Source organism: Macaca fascicularis, chromosome 1, assembly GCF_037993035.2.
Source record: "Macaca fascicularis isolate 582-1 chromosome 1, T2T-MFA8v1.1".
Lineage (NCBI taxonomy): Eukaryota > Metazoa > Chordata > Mammalia > Primates > Cercopithecidae > Macaca > Macaca fascicularis.
This window is the reverse complement of record NC_088375.1, coordinates 137627075-137647525: the sequence shown is the minus strand read 5'-3', so window position 1 is coordinate 137647525 and position 20451 is coordinate 137627075. Positions and strand designations below refer to the sequence as shown.

Below are 20451 nucleotides of genomic sequence, written 5' to 3'. Positions count from 1 at the left end.
TTGCTCTTTTGACCTTGTGATTCACCCACCTCGGCCTCCCAAAGCGCTGGGATTACTGGCGTGAGCCACTGTGCCTGACCTAGTTTGCCATTTTCTTACGGAGTTAAACATAAACGTACTTTATGGTCCATAACTTCTACTTTTAGTTTTTTACCCAGTAATAACATGTTTGCTGTAAAACTTGTATGTGTATCAAAAACTTGACTGATAATGGTCCCAAACTTGAAATAACACAAATGTTTATCAACAGGAAAATGGATAAATTGTGGTATGATCATACAATATATTACTACTTACTGATAACAGAAGAGTGGTTAGTAATACATGCGAAAACATGGGTGAATATTAAGCATTGTATGAAGCAAAATAAACCAGACAGACCTGAAAGAGTACATAGAGTGATTCAATTTCTTGAAAGTTTAAGAGCAGATCATTAGTTTTTTGTTTAGAAACCAGAATGTTGGAGATTAACAGAAAGGGAATATGGTAGCATTTTCTGGTGTGATGGAAACGTCCTATGTTAATAAACTAAGTTGCAAAACAAATCCAAAATTTGTTTGAAGCAGTAGATTATCTCTGAGAACTCTGAATTACCAGTAGTTGTGTCTTGCTATAATGCGAAATATGAGATTGGGAATGCCTAGGTGAGTCCATGTAAGCAGGGGCCTAGATATGGGATTTGGGGTGTGTGTGTGTGTGTGTGTGTGTGTGTGTGTGTGTGTGTAGCTTGGACTTTGTTGTGTGTGTGTGTGTGTGTAGCTTGGACTTTGTTGTGTGTGTGTGTGTGTAGCTTGGACTTTGTTTTGTGTGTGTGTGTGTGTGTGTGTGTGTGTGTGTAGCTTGGACTTTACCAGATTTACATTTTAGAAAGAATTTTTGTTCCATTTGTATTTCAGAGGCAGTATTGTATACAGGGGAGAATAGTTTTAAAACATTACCGTAGTTCATTCCAAAGATACCAAGGTCCTGAATTTTAGGGTCTTGGAAGGAGAATATGCAGGAGATGTTAAAACGAGTTATCTGGAAGAAGACAAGTTTGGAATAATATGAAGGAGTTTTGTCTTAGAATTCCACTGGGTTGGTGGAAGATGATGCCATTAACAAAGGGGGAAAAGTAGGAGAACAAAGGAGACTCGTTTTTGGTGGAAAGAAAGAATAATCTGCTACTGCTCTATTTTTCTAACTATGCATTAGGGATGATATATGGTGTACTTCATGACCAAAGAATCAATCTAATCTTTTTGTAATGATGGCATAAAATTCCTTTAAGCTTGTTTTAACACAAGAAGTCAGTTTATTTAACCTCTGCGTACAGAGGAAATGCTGAGTTTTAAGATTTTTCTATTTTTTTCTGACAAAGATGAAAGTCTGCATATATTCTAAGAGACACCAGTTTGAATACTGTCGCTTATAAGAGCAAATAGCATAAAATACCTTTAAAAATTGGTGATTATATTTGCCTGGAAAAATAATCCATGTAATTCAGATGACTCAAAAGGACATTGGTAGACAATGTTACAAGGACACTTTTATGGTTATCAGATATAGTACAGGATTTCATTTTTATGTTCCAGCTTCCAGCTTTATCTAAAATATTTCTTGTAATAGATTTTACTGTAGAATTGTTTCCTAAGGCATCTGTCTCAACAGCCTTTCTCTTACCTATGCAGACTTTTCTTTCTCTGTACCTGTTGAATAGGTGCTTTTTGTCAAAGAAAAAATTAATTTTACAGGTTAGAAAATTTCATTTTATTAGAAACTTAATCTCAGGTAAATAAATGTTTAATAAATTGATACAGTAAGGACATTTTCTAATGAATTGGTTCCTTCGAGAGATATAAAAGTGAAATATTTCAAAAATACAACTGTTCCCAAGTAGCATTAGAATTTGATTTTGTTAAATTTGTAACTATTTAGCAGTGACTAGGAGACTTGACAATTCTAAGATACAGTCTCTTTAATTTTTTAGTGATTTCTTTGTAGATATGGAACTGGAATATCCCTTTAGGTATACGTATTTCTGCCAGTGCTGATTGTTACTCTATAATAGCAGGATTTTTTGAAAATTATTGGTAAACATGACATTTTGCTCTACCTGAAAGCAGTTAAACCATTCCAAAGAGTCTGGAACATTTTACTTAGAACTCTTTTAAGATTTTCATTTTGACTTTTACAGACATATTTTTGAGGTGATGTCATTTCGTTTTGCTATAATGTTTTGAGAGTATTCCAGTAGATTATTTCATAGTTTTACTATTTATGAAGGCTTTAACAAGTTATCTTCTTGCATATAAAGGTAGTGAGAGCATTCTCTAGGTGCCTTCTGTGTTTTTCCAGCTCATGCCTAATATACTTTGGACAACTAGGCCACACAACTACTTGGAAATACAAGAGTTAATAGGTTTCCTTTTACGGAAACCTCGTGAGGCTTTTTGTGTGGTGGGTGTTGCAGAAACAGCCAACAGAATAACAGAAGTACCACCTATCTGCATCTACCTGCTTTTTTTCTTGTTAAGTCTTCTTTGGAATTTGTTTCTCATACAGGAAAGAGTAGCAGCATTCATTTTTTTTTCTTAGAGTCTTTTTATTTATTTATTTTTTGTTTTTCTAAAGCTGGAAAACACTGCTTTGCTTTGAAATCTAAAACTGCTTAGAATTAAAACTGCTTTGCCTCTCAGTTTCGTATTTGATAAAGAGAGTTAGGAAAACTTTTATAAATGTGTGCCTCTGAAAGACTTGGAGAATGAAGATGTACTTAAGTTTTGTCACTAGTTTTCACTGGACGGAAGCATAAGGTTTTGCAGTGTTGTATTTTATATTGGTACACAGTTGAAAGTATAATGGTGAATGAGTAGGACTAAATAATTTACACATTATATGAGAAAGTAGGCCAGGTTCTGTTGCTCATGCCTGTATTTCAGCACTTTGGGAGGCTGAGGCAGGTGGATCACTTGAGGCCAGGAGTTGAAGACCAGCCTGGCCAACATGGTGAAACCCCATCTCTACTGAAAATACAAAAATTAGCTGGATGTGGTGGTGCACGCCTATATTCCCAGCTACATGGGAGGCTGTGGCACGAGAATCACCTAAACCTGGGAAGTGGAGGTTGTAGTCAACCAAGATCACGCCACTGCACTCCAGCTAGTACAGCAAGACTCTGTCTCATAGATTGGATGGATGGATGGATGGATGGATGGATGGATGGATGGATGGATGGATGGATAGATAGATAGATAGATAGATAGATAGATAGATACTGTGAAACCCAGTGCTAGAGTGTTTATATTAATAAGTAAAGATAGGTAGAGTATCGGAACAAAAACAGCATGGGAAACTTAACAGTTTTGGGGAATTAATGAGTAATCGGGATTCAAAGCAAGTGTCAGATGAGTCGGGGAAATGAGAAAAGTAGAAGTGGAAATTTTAGGGGTGCTATTAGAGAAATTCAGTGAGGAAGAAAGGGTTCACAGTTCCTTGTCGACTGATGGATGTGGTGATTTTAAAAATTACCCATGATCTTGCCGACACCCATTTATGTAAAATTCGACACCCATTTATGTAAAAATTGCAGGTAAAAGCTAGTGGAGAACAAAGGTCAGTCAGAAGGAGAAAAGTGATGTACTGATAGAGGTGAAGATGCTGGCTTTAGAATTGAGGTAGAAAACTGGTTTTGAGGTTGAAAGAGAAATATTCAAGTAGAAACCATTTTAAAATTTTATTTGCTTTGAATCTTTGAGTACATGAACATCTTCCCTAAGCAAGAGGCTTTAAAAGAGTTGAATAATATATGGAAAATGGTGTGCTTAAAGATTTTTACATTCATATGCAATGAATAAAATTTATATGCATAAATAAAAGCATTACCTCATACCTTCTTAATTGAACAAACATTTGAATTATTACTGGTTTTTACACACCCAAACAAAAGTTCTGGGTTTCCTGGAGGAATGGAAGGGAAAGATCTCTTTCATTCCCTCAGTAGACCTTTCCTATTCAGGATCGTGGGAAGATGCTGAAGAACTGTAGAACTGTAACACAGGCAGACCTAATGCTTTGTAAGTTGTGAACCACAAAATTTTGGGCCCTTTTTCAGTGTTGCTGGAGTGTTTTTATATTAGAAAATAGGCTTTGTTATATTATTAAAGGAGTCCCCATTCCCACATTCTCATAGTATCATTTATTTAAAATGAAGACTTTTATAATATTTGGCACTAAGATGTGAATACTTAGTAGTCACCCTCTGGAAGCTATTAACTAACTGAGGGAGTGTCAGGTGGTGCAAATGTTGATCGTTTACTACAGTAACTGGCTTGGTCTTTGGGAGAAAAGGACAGATCTTTTTTAGGCAACCTGTATGTAATGTAAAGTTTGTATTTGAGTTCCTTCTATAGTGTAGTTGTTTAAGAGCACAGACTAGGAATCATACTCCCTGAGTTTAATCCTCTCTCTACTACCTCTTGTCTGTACCACTTAGTAACTATCTAATCTTGGGCATTTAACTAATTGTTACCTGTAAATGGGGTTGATAGGTCGTGATGATAGCAATCTGAGAGTTATAAATTGCTTGGCATGTAGTTAATTAGCAGTGAATGTTAAATATTGATGCAAAATAAAATTATGTCTTTTCTGTATTTTTCTAAGACGTCAAGATCTTTGTCTTTTGATTCTCAAAAGTTTCCTACCTTCTTTCTGTGTTATTCAGCTGTTGTACTTCTGCTCAACATCCGCTGTCCAGAAAACATCCAATACAAATCCAAAGTAAATTATTTAATTTCCGTAATAATAGGTTTAGGCAGGCTTTTGCCTTTTGGGAATTATTTTTGGAAAATCATTTGAAAGGGGAAGCCTTTTTTCTCCTTATGGGTACAGCGATAGGTAGTATCTTTATTGGTGTTTTTTTTTCCTTGTCTTTCTCCCAGAAGGAAAAGGACAGACCAAATTAGGAGAAACTGAAATTTACTTTTTTGAGTATCGTGATACCATAACCTATAACACATGGGGCTTTAGGTTGGACTGTGTAGTATTTGTTCTTGTTATTCAAACAAACTAATGAACGAGAACAGATTATCAAGTTTCAGTATTCACACTGCTTTGTCAAAAAAAGGTCTTAGTCCTGTATCAGAAGAATATGTGTTCCTTGTTGACTGATGCCAGTTGTTGTGTGTGCCAATTACATGTTTTAAAGTATATGCATATTTTTTGGATTCTGTGCTTTAGCTTACATTTTCTGTTAACTGGCCTCGAGATGATTTTGTTAGATAAGATACTACAAAATGCAAAGTTCAGTCTCTTCCTTTTGACAAATTCAGGTGCCCTGTGCACACACAAATCTTTGTCAGTAGTGAAAGGACATGGGATAGCTTCCTGTAGTTTTTTTTTTTTTTTTGAGACGTAGTCTCGCTCTGTTGCCCAGGCTGGAGTGCGGTGGCGCGACCTCCGCTCACTGCAAGCTCTGCCTCCCAGGTTCACGCCATTCTCCTGCCTCAGCCTCCCGAGTAGCTGGGACTACAGGCGCCTGCCACCACGCCCAGCTAATTTTTTGTATTTTTTTTTAGTAGAGACGGGGATTTCACTGTGTTAGCCAGGATGGTGTTGATCGCCTGACCTCGTGATCCCCCTCCGCCTCCCAAGGTGCTGGGATTACAGGCGTGAGCCACCGCACCCCGGCCAGCTTCCTGTAGTTTTTTCATATTTCTGGAGTGGTGAAGAGCTAGCCAGCCAAGATTTTCAGGGTAATATATTCAGAAGCCAGAGCTTACTCTTCTGTACAAAGACAACCTAAGGGAATTTTTAAATGCATTGGCTAGCTGTTCAAGTATATAAACCTAAGTGAAACTCCTACAGTAAAATATGACTTAAGTATAGCTTGAGTCCATATATTATCTCTTAGAGATACCTTCTCTGGTCATCCAGTAAAATCATTACTACCATCATCTTCAAGTCCTAGACAAAGTCACTTTTAAGCACATCACTGTTTTACTTCATAACACATACCATAGAAAGTATCTGGTTCAGGTACTAGTTAGTCCAGCTCCCCACTATAAGGTATCAGGAATCATAATCGTTTTGTTCACTCTGCTGTACCCTCAGAACGTAAAACGTTGCTAGACACATCCCTGAATACCCAGTAAATGTTTAAGGAATTAATGAGTGAATTAATTTTGAAGACACTTTGGAGACCAAGATAATCTTACAGTCTTACAGATATTGTTGAACATATACAAACACATTATATTGTTTATAGGTTGTGTTGAATGTTTTGGGAAATACCATAAATTACCTAAAGGTTTATACAAAATGGAGTATACATGTATATTTCTGAATGTGTCAAGATCCTTCATTTTAGCTACAGTCTCAGAAATATCCTTGAGATCCTAAAAGATTGAGAACCATTGATTTGGCATAGTAGATTGCAAGTCCTTCAAACAACTCTATTTAAATATTACCTATTTTATAGGCATTTTGAATAATGTTTTTATTTTTTGGTGAAGATTTGGAATGAAGGCCATTAACTAATTTGTTGATTAAATTATATTACTTTAAATCTCATGGTAATAGAATAAGATAATTAAGTTCATGAGTGATTTAGAATATATTGATCTTAATAGTCACAAAATATTAGGTAGTTTAGATGGTAATAGTAATATATTAGAAGAAGCTCATTGTAGATAAGCCATAATTGGATTGACTGCATTATCAGTTTTGTAAACTTTACATTCTTTGATCCCACATTCAAGTACGTTTTTCAAATCAAACAATTTATCATTTCTCAGGTAAAATTATCTTCCTAATTTTTGTCAACCTAGTTTTTTCACTTTTAAAAATATTCATATTAGTTCATTATAAGATGATTAAATTACAAGATACAGTCATAAATCTTGGAGATAGTGATGGGGATACCCTCCGGGAAGTGCATTGTTAGGTAATTTTGTCACTGCATAAATGTCATAGAGTACATTTACACAAACGTGCTACCCATGTAGGCTATATGGTATATGTAGCCTTTTGCTCCTAGGCAACCAACTTATATAGCATGTTACTGTTCTGAATACTGGAGGCAGTTGTAACACAGTAGTAAGTATTGATGTTTCTAAACAGAAAAGGTACAATAAAAATATGGTATTATAATCTTATGGGACCACCATTGTATATGTGGCCTGTCAATGACCAAAATGTAGTGAATGTGGCACGTGACTGTGATTGTATTCTTTAGTCATTGGACAGTTTCTTTATGAGATTACATTTTAATGTTGTTATTAATAATTACTCTTTATAATACTATTGAGAAACACATTAACAGCAATCTTAACTAATTGATAATTTCATTTAATAATAGGTGGATGGGATTTTATTCCTTTGAAAGCCTAGCATTTGAATTTTTAAGAATTATTTAAGTATTCTCAGATACGTTTTTAAGTTCTTTTTGGAAATTTGTAGTTTTTTACATAAATAGGAAGATTCATACATTCTTTTATTGTTGATATATAAAGACTATTTTTTAATGTCTTTCAGCCAATGGTAATGATAGTAAAAAATTTAAAGGAGAAGATAAAATGGATGGTGCTCCTTCTCGTGTACTTCATATTCGAAAATTACCTGGGGAAGTAACAGAAACTGAAGTTATTGCTTTAGGCTTACCTTTTGGTAAGGTGACCAACATCCTTATGCTGAAAGGAAAAAATCAGGTACACTTTTTTTGGGGTTTATGAAATGTTAAACCCCAAACTATCCAGCAGGTGTGAATTAATTGTAAAAGGGAGAAAATAGGAGGTTATTTTTCTTAAAGAACAGAAGTTGTATTCTCAGTTTTTCAAGTAGGTATCTGTGGGAAACTAATGCTAGGTAGCCAAATTGAATCACTATAGTTTTTAAACTTTGCCTTTTGAATTCACTTTAGGGCTGTAATTGAGTAATTGTTATGAAATTGTGGAAAATACAAATGAAGTATTTCTTTTACTGTGGCTCTGTCTTGGATATCAGAAATCAGTAGAAGTACTAGTCGCATCTTTCCTTAAGCTTACTTTATGAGAATATGCAATTTTATTTAAAAATATTAAATGATGCCATTTAGAATAATTTATGAAATTTAACACTCCCTTTTATATACTTAATGTTAATCTGACATTTAATTTGTAATGTTTTTCTTTGTCTCTGTATAATTATACTGCTTTGTAAATGACTTGGAAATCATATATTCTCTAGGGTAGAAGTGGTAAAATTCTGATGCTAGAAAATATTTACATTTTCTCTAGCATTTGCTGTGGGAATAGATTTGTGGGTGTGAAAAATCATAGGTGGAAGGTGTACTCAGTTCTAACTTTCTTCTGAGGTTAGCTTTAACTGTATACCTAAACTTCAACAAGAGATTTCTAATTCTACTTATTTAAAAGTAACTTGAAAGATTATATTCTAGATAATTGATTAAAATCAACTGAATAGATTGCTCAGATATTAATTTTATTTGAATTTATAGTATTAAAAATTGTGCTACTTAAATTTTCAGGCATTTTTGGAACTAGCAACCGAGGAAGCAGCTATTACTATGGTTAATTACTATTCTGCCGTGACACCTCACCTTCGTAACCAACCGATATATATCCAGTACTCGAATCACAAAGAACTAAAGACAGATAATACATTAAACCAAGTAAGTATGTGTAGATGCATAAATAAAATGGCCTAGAACATATTATGAATCTCATAAACATTAATAGGAAGGAAATGTTTACCTGTTCAGATGTTCCTTATAGGCATCTTCTTGTTATTTTTAAGGTATTTTCATGCAGAATGTTTCTGAGTATTAAATACTATGTCATTTTAAATTCCTTTAAACCCCTGATCAAATGTTCTTTTTCTTGTTGCAAGTTAAAATTTTTGTGGAGAAGCTTATCAGGTAGGATTTGTTATTAGCATAAACTATTTATACGACTCTCCTGCTTAGAATTTAAGGTATGAAGTTCAGTGCCTTTGGTTATTTGACTTTTTTTATAAGTTTTAATTTCTTATGGAAAAAAATTTTTGAAGATGTGTTAATGGTTTTCCTGGAAAAGAAATCTTAAGGATGAGGAATATATGAATGTATTGATGTTTTAAAAATGTAATGTAGAGGATATTATTTAAAATTAATGTATTTAAAAATAGCATTAGAATGTTTTCTGACCTACATTATAAGACTGCTGTAATTATCTAAAACTTTCGCTGTTTTAATATAGTTTTAAAACTAATGATATCTTTCTCTGTCAGTAAAATACAGACTTTTTCTTAATAAAAATGTAACGGAAAACTATTCCTTATAGATTTTTGTCACTTTACAAAGTGACAAAATGGTTTAGATAGTTTATGAAAAATAAGCTTGTAAAACTTTTTACCTAAAAGATAGGACTGAAATTTCAGCTGGTTTTTTAATTTGATGATGAATTTTTAATTTCTTTTGAAAAAGAATGTACGCTTCTAATAATTATCAAGAGGAAGAATACCAAAAGAAAATATCTGCTGTTCTTTCTTTTTACTTAGATTTTTTTTTGCATTTTTAACTTATTTTTAACAAATAATGGTATATACTTAACGGTGTTCAAGGTGATGTTTTAATACATATATATAGTGGAATGACCAAATATGGCTAGTTAACATGCTCATCATTTCCAATACTTACAATTTCTTTATGGTAAGAACATTTAAAATTCCTTTAGTACACAGTGGAATGTGGAAAAACTGTTTTTCCTCTGCTCACACCACAACAATCAACACAGAAGGCTTCTGCGGCCAGAAATGTGAGGGAATTTTTTTTCCACATGGCAAGCAAGCAGTCAGGTCTACAGTGTTCTCCAACTTAGCTCAGTTTCAACACTATCTGCCAGGAGATAGCATCAGATCCCACAGGTTGAGGGCTCAGTCCCACAAGATGTCCTCAGACACCAGCAAGTCAGGCCTCTGGAACTTCTGATTGACCAGCTTTAAGTTAGGGTTCCCACAGCCCCCTTTTTGGATTTCGTTAATTTGCTAGAGCAGCACAGAGAACTCAAGGAAACATTTACTGAGATTTACTAGTTTATTGTATAGGATAGTACAAAGGATAATAAGCCTCTAATCATGCCTTGGTCTTTCAGGTGACCAGTCCCCATCCTGAAGTGGGGCTGCCAGCCATCAGTCAACTCATTAGCATACAATATTATGCATTACAGTAGTTGCCATGCTGTACAGTAGATCACCAGAACCATTCTTCCTGTCTGAAACTTTGTACTTTGACCATCATCTCCCCTTTCCCTGTTCATTCCTCCCTCCCCCAGCTTCTGGTGACTTATCTTTCTACTCTACTGATGTGAGTTCTGCTTTTTTAGATTCCATATGTAAGTGAGATAATGTGTCCTTTGTCTTTCTTTCTTTGGCTTATTCCTTATTCCCTTAGCGCACACAGTGTCCTCTTAAAATGGCATTTAATGTCCCATTTCTATTTCATTATTATTTAAGTAATTTGCAAGCACATTCTCATGTTAAAAGATTAAACAAAAGGAACACGTAAAGAATAAAGCTGGGGACTAGGCTTGGTGGCTCACACCAGTAATCCCAGCACTTTGGGAGGCTGAGGCGGACGGATTACCTGAGGTCAGGAGTTCAAGACCCCCCCCCCGACCAACATGGCGAAACCCTGTCTCTACTAAAAATACAAAAAGGAAAGAAAAAAAATTTAGCTGGGCATGGTGCCAGATGTCTGTAATCCCAGATACTCGGAGGCTGAGGCAGAGAGAGTTGCTTGAACCTGGGAGGCGGAGCTTGCAGTGATCCCAGATGCGCCACTGCACTCCGGCCTGGGTGACAGAGCGAGACTCTGCCAAAAAAAAGAACAAAGCTGGCGCCTACGCATGGATGTGGAGGAGGGGGACTTAGGATGACCGTTGGAAGCCCCATTGAGAGGGGATATTTGAATAATGATCTTCAAAGTGGTTAGGGAATAAGCCACTTACTTCAGACAGAAGGAATAATCAGTGCAAAGTTCTTCTGTTGAAAAAAATGCTTTACAATTTTATTTTTCATTTTCTAAAGCCCTTCAATCTCCTTTGGTCATCTTTTTTTTTGTAGTCAGTTATGTCTTGTGACAGCAGTACTTTGAGGATACTAATTACAGTATTTAAAAAATATATCACTCTATGCTGAGTTATTTTTTCAGTGTTAGCATTTATGTTTATCTTGTTCTCACTCTCTTCATCCCCTGTTTGTTGTCTCTTCATATTTCAGAATGGACAATTATATTTTGTTAAAGTTGTCTGCTTTCCTCTAGGATAAAGTAATGAAGAGTGTCTACCAAGCTGTTACTCCCATCCCCCCCAAATACCAAAGAGCTCTTATTCTGGGTCACAAAACTCCCTTTAGAATTTCTGGTACCAGCAGGGCACTTTGGCTCGTGCGTGTAATCCCAGCACTTTGAGAGACTGAGGTAAGTTCGGGGCAGCAGTGAACTGGTCACACCACTGCACTCCAGCCTCAGCATCAAAATGAGACCCAGTCTCTTAAAAAAAAAAAAGAAATAAAGAAAGAAGGAAATTCTGGTGCCTTTAAGAGAGAGGTTTTTGTTGTTGTTGTTGTTTGATGGTGAGGGTACAAGTTGGTCAGAGGAGGGAGAAGAGAAATTTAGCTCTTTGTTAATGAACTAGACTTTCTGTTCATCCATTTTTCACGCACTCCCTCCTCCTGTGAACCTGCCAATTTCTAATTTGGTTCCTGTGACTGCTACCAATATAACTCCTGTTTGCTGTGTGTTCACTGTGTCTCCAGTCTATTTGGTTCCATTCATTTTCTGTGTTCCAGGAATTTGATAAAATTATTCTCAGCTAATGATGACCTTCCCTCCCTTCAGTGTTTGTTTATTTTATATTCATTCACTTCTAGGCATTTTAATAGGGTTTCATAATAGAAGACATGCAAATGGGTATGCATTAACCATGAATTCTTCCACATCCCTTCTTGAAATCACCAGGTCCTATTAGTTCACACTTTTTAATTATCTGCCTTGTTTTCTCCATCTTTCCTGCTACTTGTATTGCTCAAACACACTCATCTGTTGGCTATATTACTACAACAGTTATCTTTATAAACTACTTTCTTTTTCTTTTCCCTCTTGGAATTTTTTCTCCCTAGTACAGCCAGTGCGTATCTTTCTCAAATGCACATATCTAAGTTACGCCCATGCAGTAGGTCCTGTTCATGCTCAGGGTAAAGGCCTTTTCTGAGATTACTGCTCTTTGTCCTCTGTTCTACTTCCACCCTATTTGCTTATGCTTCTGTCCCAAAAGTAATGGTGTATCCTGTAACCTGGCATGCTTTCTCCTGATGTTAGTTGTTTGCTGCCATTATGTCACTGCTCTCATGCATGGAATATTGTGGGTTGGCCTGCCTTTTGCACCAACCTTCCTCCACCTCACACTTCACATGACCAGTGTTAAATATCTTGAGGTCTCCCTTTAGCTATTACTTCCCCTAAAAGCTATCCCCTGATAAGCAAAGAGTAGATTAGGTTTGGATTGAGAGCCTTAACTCCAAATGAGATACCGCTATGCACATAACCAGAGTGGCTAAAATTAAAAGGATAGGTAATAAAATATTGGTGACAGCCAGTTTTGAAAACTTGGAATATCTGCTAAAGTTGAGCATATACTATTCTTTGACATAAACTCAAAGTAAACTCGCTCCTAGTTAACATACCTGAGAATATATACATATGTATGTTAAAAGATATGTCCAAGAAAATTCATGGAACACTGTATGTAGTAGTCCAAAAAACTATAAATGATCCAAATGTTCAACAGCAGCAGAATATGTTGTGGTGTATTCATTTAGTGGAATATTGCTTTTTTTTTTTTTTTTTTTTTTTTTTGAGATGGAGTTTCAAGCCTAGGTTGGAGTGCAATGGCGTGATCTCAGCTCACCGCAACCTCTGCCTCCCAGGTGCAAGCGATTCTCCTGCCTCAGCCTCCCGAGTAGCTGGGATTACAGGCATGCACCACCATGCCAGGCTAATTTTGTATTTTTAGTAAAGACGGTGTTTCTCTATGTTGGTCAGGCTGGTCTCGAACTCCTGACCTCAGGTGATCCACCCACCTCGGCCTCCCAGAGTGCTGGGATTACAGGCGTGAGCCACCATGCCCGGTCGGAATATTGTATGGTAAATAAAATGGACAAGCTACTGCTACGTGCAGAACATGGGTAGTGTACATCATAATTACTGAAAGAAGCCAAACCTAAGTAGAATACATCTGATACGATTCCATTTTTGTAACATGGAGGAAGCATGAGTATGGCTTACAGAGTGTTGATAATATGTCGTTTTTTATCTGGGTAGTTATTTCACAGAGATGTCCAATTTGTGGTATTTTATGGAGCTTTATACTTAGGTTTTGTGTCCTTTTCTGTGTGTGTGTAATATTTTGGTAAGAAGTTTTATTAAAATCTATGTTGGCAAGCCAACTCTGCTCCATGAATTATAAGAAAAAATATATGAAGTCTTTAAAAAAATGAAATCATAAAGAAATGTATGAAGTAATTTGTTACTGGTGTGGGAGAACATGATTGTTAAGCCATAAAAGGAAGATAGAGAACAATGAATAGTGTTAAATAAAAGTATGAATAGTATTGAATTAAAAAGTATGAATAGTATTGAATAAAATATGAATAGTATTGGGAAAAAAGTATGGAATAAGTATAATATTTGTGTATATATATATGCTTGTAGATGTAGCTAGTATCTCTGGAAGGATACCTAAGATAATACTGTAAGGGGTTGGTAGGGGAAAATAGAATGGATGACAGAGTTGCAGAGGAATTTTTAATCTTTTACACCACTTTTATACCATGATCATGGATTCCTATTTTAAAAAACACATTTTATTATTTGAAGCAGTAGATGTTAGTGTTTTTCTAAGTTGTGGTAGTCTATGCTTGTTATTATAGGTAAATACCATAAGAACATGTTCACTAATGAAGATAATATTGCAATGAGCTACTTAAAATATTTAAATATATTTAAACATTTGAATAGCTACTGCTCTATAAATCTAATTTTACCAATTTACAATTAGTTTTTCAATAATAGTATCAAGATGTCTACTAAAATAAATAATCTATTACATTTCAAAATGTTGGGTTTTAGTAAGTCATTTTGGCTAATATATAAATTTATAGATAAAATTAAGTAACATTTAAATGATTGTGTAGATATGTATCTGGACTCTCAAGCCATGTGATCTGTGATTATATAATATTTTAGTAAAATGACTGTTCTTGTTTATTCTCCTAAGTATCTTAATTCTTTTGTATTCTCTTTCATTAACTGTTAATGTAGATTTTTCAAACTGTAAAGCTATGTATAGGTATTTGTGGTATTTGTCATTGTTATACTTTAGAACTATTTGCCTTTGTTGTTTTTTGACCACAGATAAGGTAGAAAGAAATTATGTCCTTATCATAGACTCTGTCATAATAATAATAGGAAAGGGATAATAGTAATAAAGGCAGCCTTTTGGAGGGAGCATTTAACATAATATTTGATTGGAAGATTTCCTACAAATACTATGTTTATTCAATTTTATGGTTATATTTTTTCACATTTTAAAATCTCAGAAATTTGATGTGTCCTACAGTAGTCTATCTTCCATAGTTCAATTGGCAACATCTATTAGTCATACTTAAAACAATAGTGCATTTTATAATTGATGGTGTATTTGATACCGTAAAATGTATGGGAAATATCCTTCATATAATATCTTGAAGTTTACCTGAGAATTTTTTGGTTTTGGACTGGACTACACATCGATTTCTAATCTAAAAATTTTGGTGTCAGAAGTTAAGTGTAGTATGAAAAATGTATTTTCTGCACGTTCCTATTTTAAGATTGTATTAGAAATAATAAGCTTTATGGGAATTCTTTTGGATAATTCAGTAACCCCCTTGTTGAGATTTACAACGTCACTGTTTTTTGGAGTGATTAATGTTAAAGTTTTATTGTTCTCTAGATTTCTGTTTAAAACATTTTCTGATGATACATGTGTCTGTAAAACTACATCTTGTTTTTTGAGAATAAATTATATATCGTATCTTTGCTTGTTCAACATTGATTCAAAGCCTGGATAATTTTTTTGAATGAAATACTAGTAGAATATTTGATTTATTAAGCAGGTAGTACCTGGCTCATGGCAGGTGCTTAAAAATATTTGTTGGGTGGCCATTAAATGTTGTTTAATCTGTGTAAGTTCTAGGAACAAAGTGAACTAGTAGTGTAACAGGTAGCAAAGTATGTGACGATAGTGGGTATGTTTCTAAACTACATAATATTAATTTCCAGCGTGCTCAAGCAGTTCTTCAAGCTGTGACAGCTGTCCAGACAGCAAATACTCCTCTTAGTGGCACCACAGTTAGCGAGAGTGCAGTGACTCCAGCCCAGAGTCCAGTACTTAGAATAATTATTGACAACATGTACTACCCTGTAACACTTGATGTTCTTCACCAAGTAAGTTTAATCTTCATAATTACCTATAAATTAGAGAAATAATAATATAGTAAATAAGTAACGTTTTATTTTTAATGTTTTAACAGATATTTTCTAAGTTTGGTGCTGTTTTGAAGATAATCACATTTACAAAAAACAACCAGTTTCAAGCTTTGCTCCAGTATGGTGATCCAGTAAATGCTCAACAAGCAAAACTAGTAAGTCTTTCTTTTGAGATAGTGATTTTTTTTAATTGAAATGTATATGTAAAAATATATACATATACTTAATGATATCTTGCAGTATAGATAGTAGAAATTGATAGCATTAAAATAATATTAAGAAACCTTAATATTTGTCATAAAAAAGAAATACTTATTTTTAGGAAAATCATAGTTGTAGTTAACCATAATGTAGGCTTCTATTATTTTACTTTTTTTTTTTTTTTAAATTTAAGGACACAAGTTTGTACTCTTAAGAAAAAAGCAGGACTATGTTGGGGATGTGCACCTGCATAAAATTTGAAGTGGCTTTCAGTGGGAATTTCAAAGTAATTAGTTTTCAAGAGAGTTTGGCTGAAATACTCAGATGTGGCTCAAATGCTATGATAGGCTCTCAGTTTATTTAAAATTATATATTTAATGTCTTTTTTTTAAAGATTTTATGAATAGGTTTCTAGACACATTTTATTTATATCATTTATCTTTTTTGTCATTGTTATTTATGGAGGATGTGAGGTCATTGAGAAATGTAAAATTTCCTGTCAAGGCTGCCACTGAAAACTGCAAACCACATCTTTGCTTCCAAGTACCTTAATCTTCTGTTTGTATATCTGAAATCTACTTTTGCTCTGTCTCTTTAACTTTTTGTGCTATAGTATCTCATTATTATTACTATTCCATTATTAAGCCATTAAAAATTCGTTATTAAGCCATTATTATGAAACCATTTAATAAGCTTACATTTGTCGTAACTGGTTTTCTTTCGTTCGTTCGTTCTTTTACTTTCAGATTAATTATTCTAATACTTAAATGCTTCCTCCAGATCAAGATTACTTCTGTGGAGCCCAGACCATTTTTTATAATTGTTTCATTGCATTTGCATCCTCACAACCTCATTTCTGGAGCAAAATTAGTTGTAGGTAGCAGAAAGGCTATACAAGTAATAATAGCATAATTGTAATAGTTTACCAAGTGCTATAGTCTCATTTTTTCTGACCACTACTCTATGTTATCAGCAAAACAGGGGTTTCCCCTTTGTTACAAGAGGATGCTAAGATTTAAAGGTGAATTACTTATAATGAACACTACCTATAAGGTAGACGTTTTTTCAGTCTCAGACTTTCTTTCAGTATGCTGCTCCTCACTGGTTCTCAGGTATAATCTAATCTTATTATGCTTTCCTCTTCAGGCATAGGTTGACAATTAGAATTCTTTTTTTTCCAAAAAATGAGTATCCTCCTTTCACATGCTGTGGCTACCAAAATCAATGTGGTATGAGGTTTTATGATTAGGAGACAATCTAGAAATCATGGTTTCTGTGACATTTTTCACAACTTCAAACATTTAAATATAGTCTACATTTTTCTTGGTGTGGAATATTTTCCTTGCTCTTCTGACCTCAAAGAAAAGTATTTGTTAGAGGACCAATTAAATGAAATTTGGGGATTGTACTGCATTTGAGCTATAATTCTTATGGGGAAAATAGTTTATATGTGTATCTTGTCTGAAATAATACATGATTACATTTAATCTCATAAAAGTACCTCAATTAATGTCAACTGTTTGCAATTTTCGTTTAATCTTCTGTGAACAGATACTAAGCATCCAACTATAATATTGATGTTTGTGCACAGGTATGCACTCAGGTCTTCTTGGCAAAGATCTAAAGTTATAATTCTAAGATAGTAGATAATTGTTTTATTAAGTACTTATTCTGGTATCAGAACTCACACTTCACTTATTAGAGAAGGAAAAATAAATTTGTTTCCTAAACTTGCTTTGCCCCATTACCTTGTAATCTAGACCCTTTGGTAAAATTTACATTTTTGATAACTGCAGTAATGTTCATTTTACATGCCTGCATCTGGGCTTTACCTAGAGAATATCACATAATAACATAATTTGACAATTGGTACCAGTTTAAATCCATCAGCATCAACTACAAAGAAGCCCCCTACTCTAGTTTAAAAATCTCCTCACATTTCTTCAGTCAACAGTTTCTCTGTTTTTCACAGTGCCTCTATCAGATAGAAATTTTCCCTTCTACCATATCTCTCGTCACTCTCACTTGCTTGAAGAAGAAAATCACATGGAAGCCTCATCAGTTTTTCTTGCAAAATCTGCTAATACTCACACTTGTCTTTCTCTTCTAATAAAAGGCATAGATGTTTAGTTGTGTAAGACCAATAAACACCAAAGCCTATCGTCTTCTGCCTCTCAAGAGACTGCACTATCTGTCATCCCCTCTTTCTCATTTGTTTCTCTCTATGTTGGCCACTTTTCACCAGTTTCAAGTATTCTCAGCCTCTTACATTTTAAATGAATTTACCTTCAACTTTCAATCCATCCATCTATAACTCTACTTTCTATCACCCTTCCTCCCCTCTCCCTTTTCACTCATGACTTCTTAAGTAGGCTATCCTTGTTGTTTATTCTCATTTCTCTACTTACTATAATTTGGTTTTAGCACTGTTGACCCAAATTACTCTTCCCCAGTGCCACCAGTGATTATTAGAGTAGCTAAATGCTAGTGGTATGATTCAGTCCTTGTCTTACTTAATATCTAGATAATATTTGACACTGTGCACCATTATCTTAAAATTCTCTTTCTTCCTGGTCTCTGATACTTCTCACCTAGATTTATCCTACCCCTCTGACTGTTTCTTCCTTGTCATGTCACTCCCCTTCTACCTGGGAGGCCTCACCTGCTCTCACAGCTCCGTTAAACCTCTGTGATTCAGACAGTGTTCACATCACATTTTCTAGCTCAGACCTTTCCTAAGAGACCCACACTAAGAACCTGGCAGTCTAATGATTATCTTCAAACTTAGTGTGTTCAATCCAGCTCCTGTTTTTGGTGTCTACTGTTAGTAAAGTGCAAGATACCAACGTCAGTCTCATTAACAAGCCAGAAAACATGGTATTTTTCCCCTTCCTTCCAGCCTATCATTAGATATTATTGATTATACCTCCTAAATTTTTGTTGAATCTGGCCTTTTTTCTCCAACTCTTTTGCTGTCACTGCAGTCTAAGCCAGTGTTATTCAAGATGCTGGTCTCTCAAGGTAGTTAGTGTATGTCACACTGAAATCAGCATACTTCTAGCAAACAGTATACTTAATGTCGATATTGACGTAAATTTTGACACAGACTTATATTCATGCAGAGTGGCCTGGGCTGCTGGACCGTGAATCATGATTTGAGTAGCATTGATGTAGTAATAGTTCTCTTTCATGTCTCTCCTTCCTTGGCCTTCTGACTGAACTCACCATTTTGACATCTTCCTCTGCCTCCATTATTTTTCCACAGAGTACTAAGAATGATATCATCCTCAAGTCATATTGCTTCTAATCACAATACCCTTTAGTGACTTTTTTGTCCTTGTGATGAAGTCCACAGTTCTTATCATGGATCATGGCTTATAAAACTCTAAATCAGTCCTCAGCTTGCCTCTCCATTCTCCTCTCATGCCTTTTTAGCTATATTGGAGTTCTTTAAATAGCTTGCATACACTGTATTTTCTCTGATGTCTTGATCTTACAGATTGCTGTTCCATTTGCTAATACTATTTTTTCTCTTCATCTCTTTATGCCCAACTTCTGCTTCTCTTTGTCTTTCAAGTATCGGTTTAGAAGTCTCTTTCTGAGAGAAGTCTTCTGTAACATTTCAACTAGATTAGATCCCTTCCTTTCTTAGTTATCAGTGCCACACATACAATTTTTAATTTGTTAAATGTGTATATTTTCTGTTGGACTGTAAGTTCTGAGTACCATGTCTGCTTTATTCTCTGCTGTATTAAGCATTGACATTTAGGGTGAAAATCAGAAGTCATAGTAACAATCCTAATTATCTATAAAAAGTATTTTATTCGATCCTCATATTTATTAAAGGAAACACCTTAATACCTTTTAGAAAATCTTGTTTATTTATTGGAAAGTAGTGTATTAGGCAAAGATGTGCCTTCTTGGCATTCTAATTCAGCTTTTGTAATGTTGAGGAATATAATTACTTGATGCATAAAAATACCAGTCTTTTTTACAGTATAATAAGACAGCTAATGTAATCTCCTTTTCACCTGGGATTTAAAAATTGTTTTACGTAGTCCTTACATTATAACACACATGAGTAGGAAATGGTTCTTTTTGGTTTTTGTTATTAGAAACAGCTTTTCAGAAACATTATGTGTTTTTTAGGAATATCTAGTTGACACTGGACAGTGATATTGTGTCTTCTGGAAGTCCTGTTTATATGATCATTTTATTTTAACGTATAAGTGGGTTGTTTCTTATTATTTATTTCTTCCAGGAGATTCCATTTCATCATTAATAATAAAAATAAATATGAGGTAAAACATTTGTGAAAGTAAGATTGTGTCATTCATTTCCTTCTCGCAGAGTACACATTGCTTTATGCAGATTCTTTGAGAGACCTAATGGATTGTCCTTTCCTAATATCTTGGGCAAAGATTCTGCTTGACATCTGCTTAATTTACAATCTGTATATTTTACATTCATATTAATGGAGAATTTATGATGAAATCAGTGGTTTTAGGATGCTTTAGGAAAATCCTGCATAATCTACCAGGGTGGAGTTGATAGTGGTAAATAATTAGTCTGAAATATTACAGTAGTATTATAAGCTTAATTTTGTGTTGTTGATTTTGATAATTTTTCATGACTTGCCAAAAATTAAAAAGTAGATATTTAAAGAATTTGGAAGTTATGGTTTCTCTCATCGTGTGCTAAATCTGATCCCC

At 34.5% G+C, this 20451-nt stretch overlaps 1 protein-coding gene across 12 annotated transcripts in view; it reads left to right on the top strand.

The window, feature by feature from the left end:
* Positions 1 to 20451, top strand: part of PTBP2 (polypyrimidine tract binding protein 2) — a 93932-nt gene that overhangs the window by 40918 nt on the left and 32563 nt on the right. For 8 of the 12 annotated variants that reach the window (XR_012417462.1, XR_012417461.1, XR_012417458.1 and 5 more), the window contains exons 4-7: positions 7513 to 7685; positions 8504 to 8647; positions 15332 to 15496; positions 15583 to 15693. Coding sequence is in view for 8 of the 12 variants with exons in the window: in XM_005542636.4 (XP_005542693.1) it covers positions 7513 to 7685; positions 8504 to 8647; positions 15332 to 15496; positions 15583 to 15693 (593 nt within the window). In the remaining 4 variants the exon portion in view is untranslated. The remainder of the gene's footprint in view (positions 1 to 7512; positions 7686 to 8503; positions 8648 to 15331; positions 15497 to 15582; positions 15694 to 20451) is intronic. The other 4 variants (XM_074001009.1, XM_074001003.1, XM_074000992.1 and 1 more) reach the window with 1 other exon arrangement.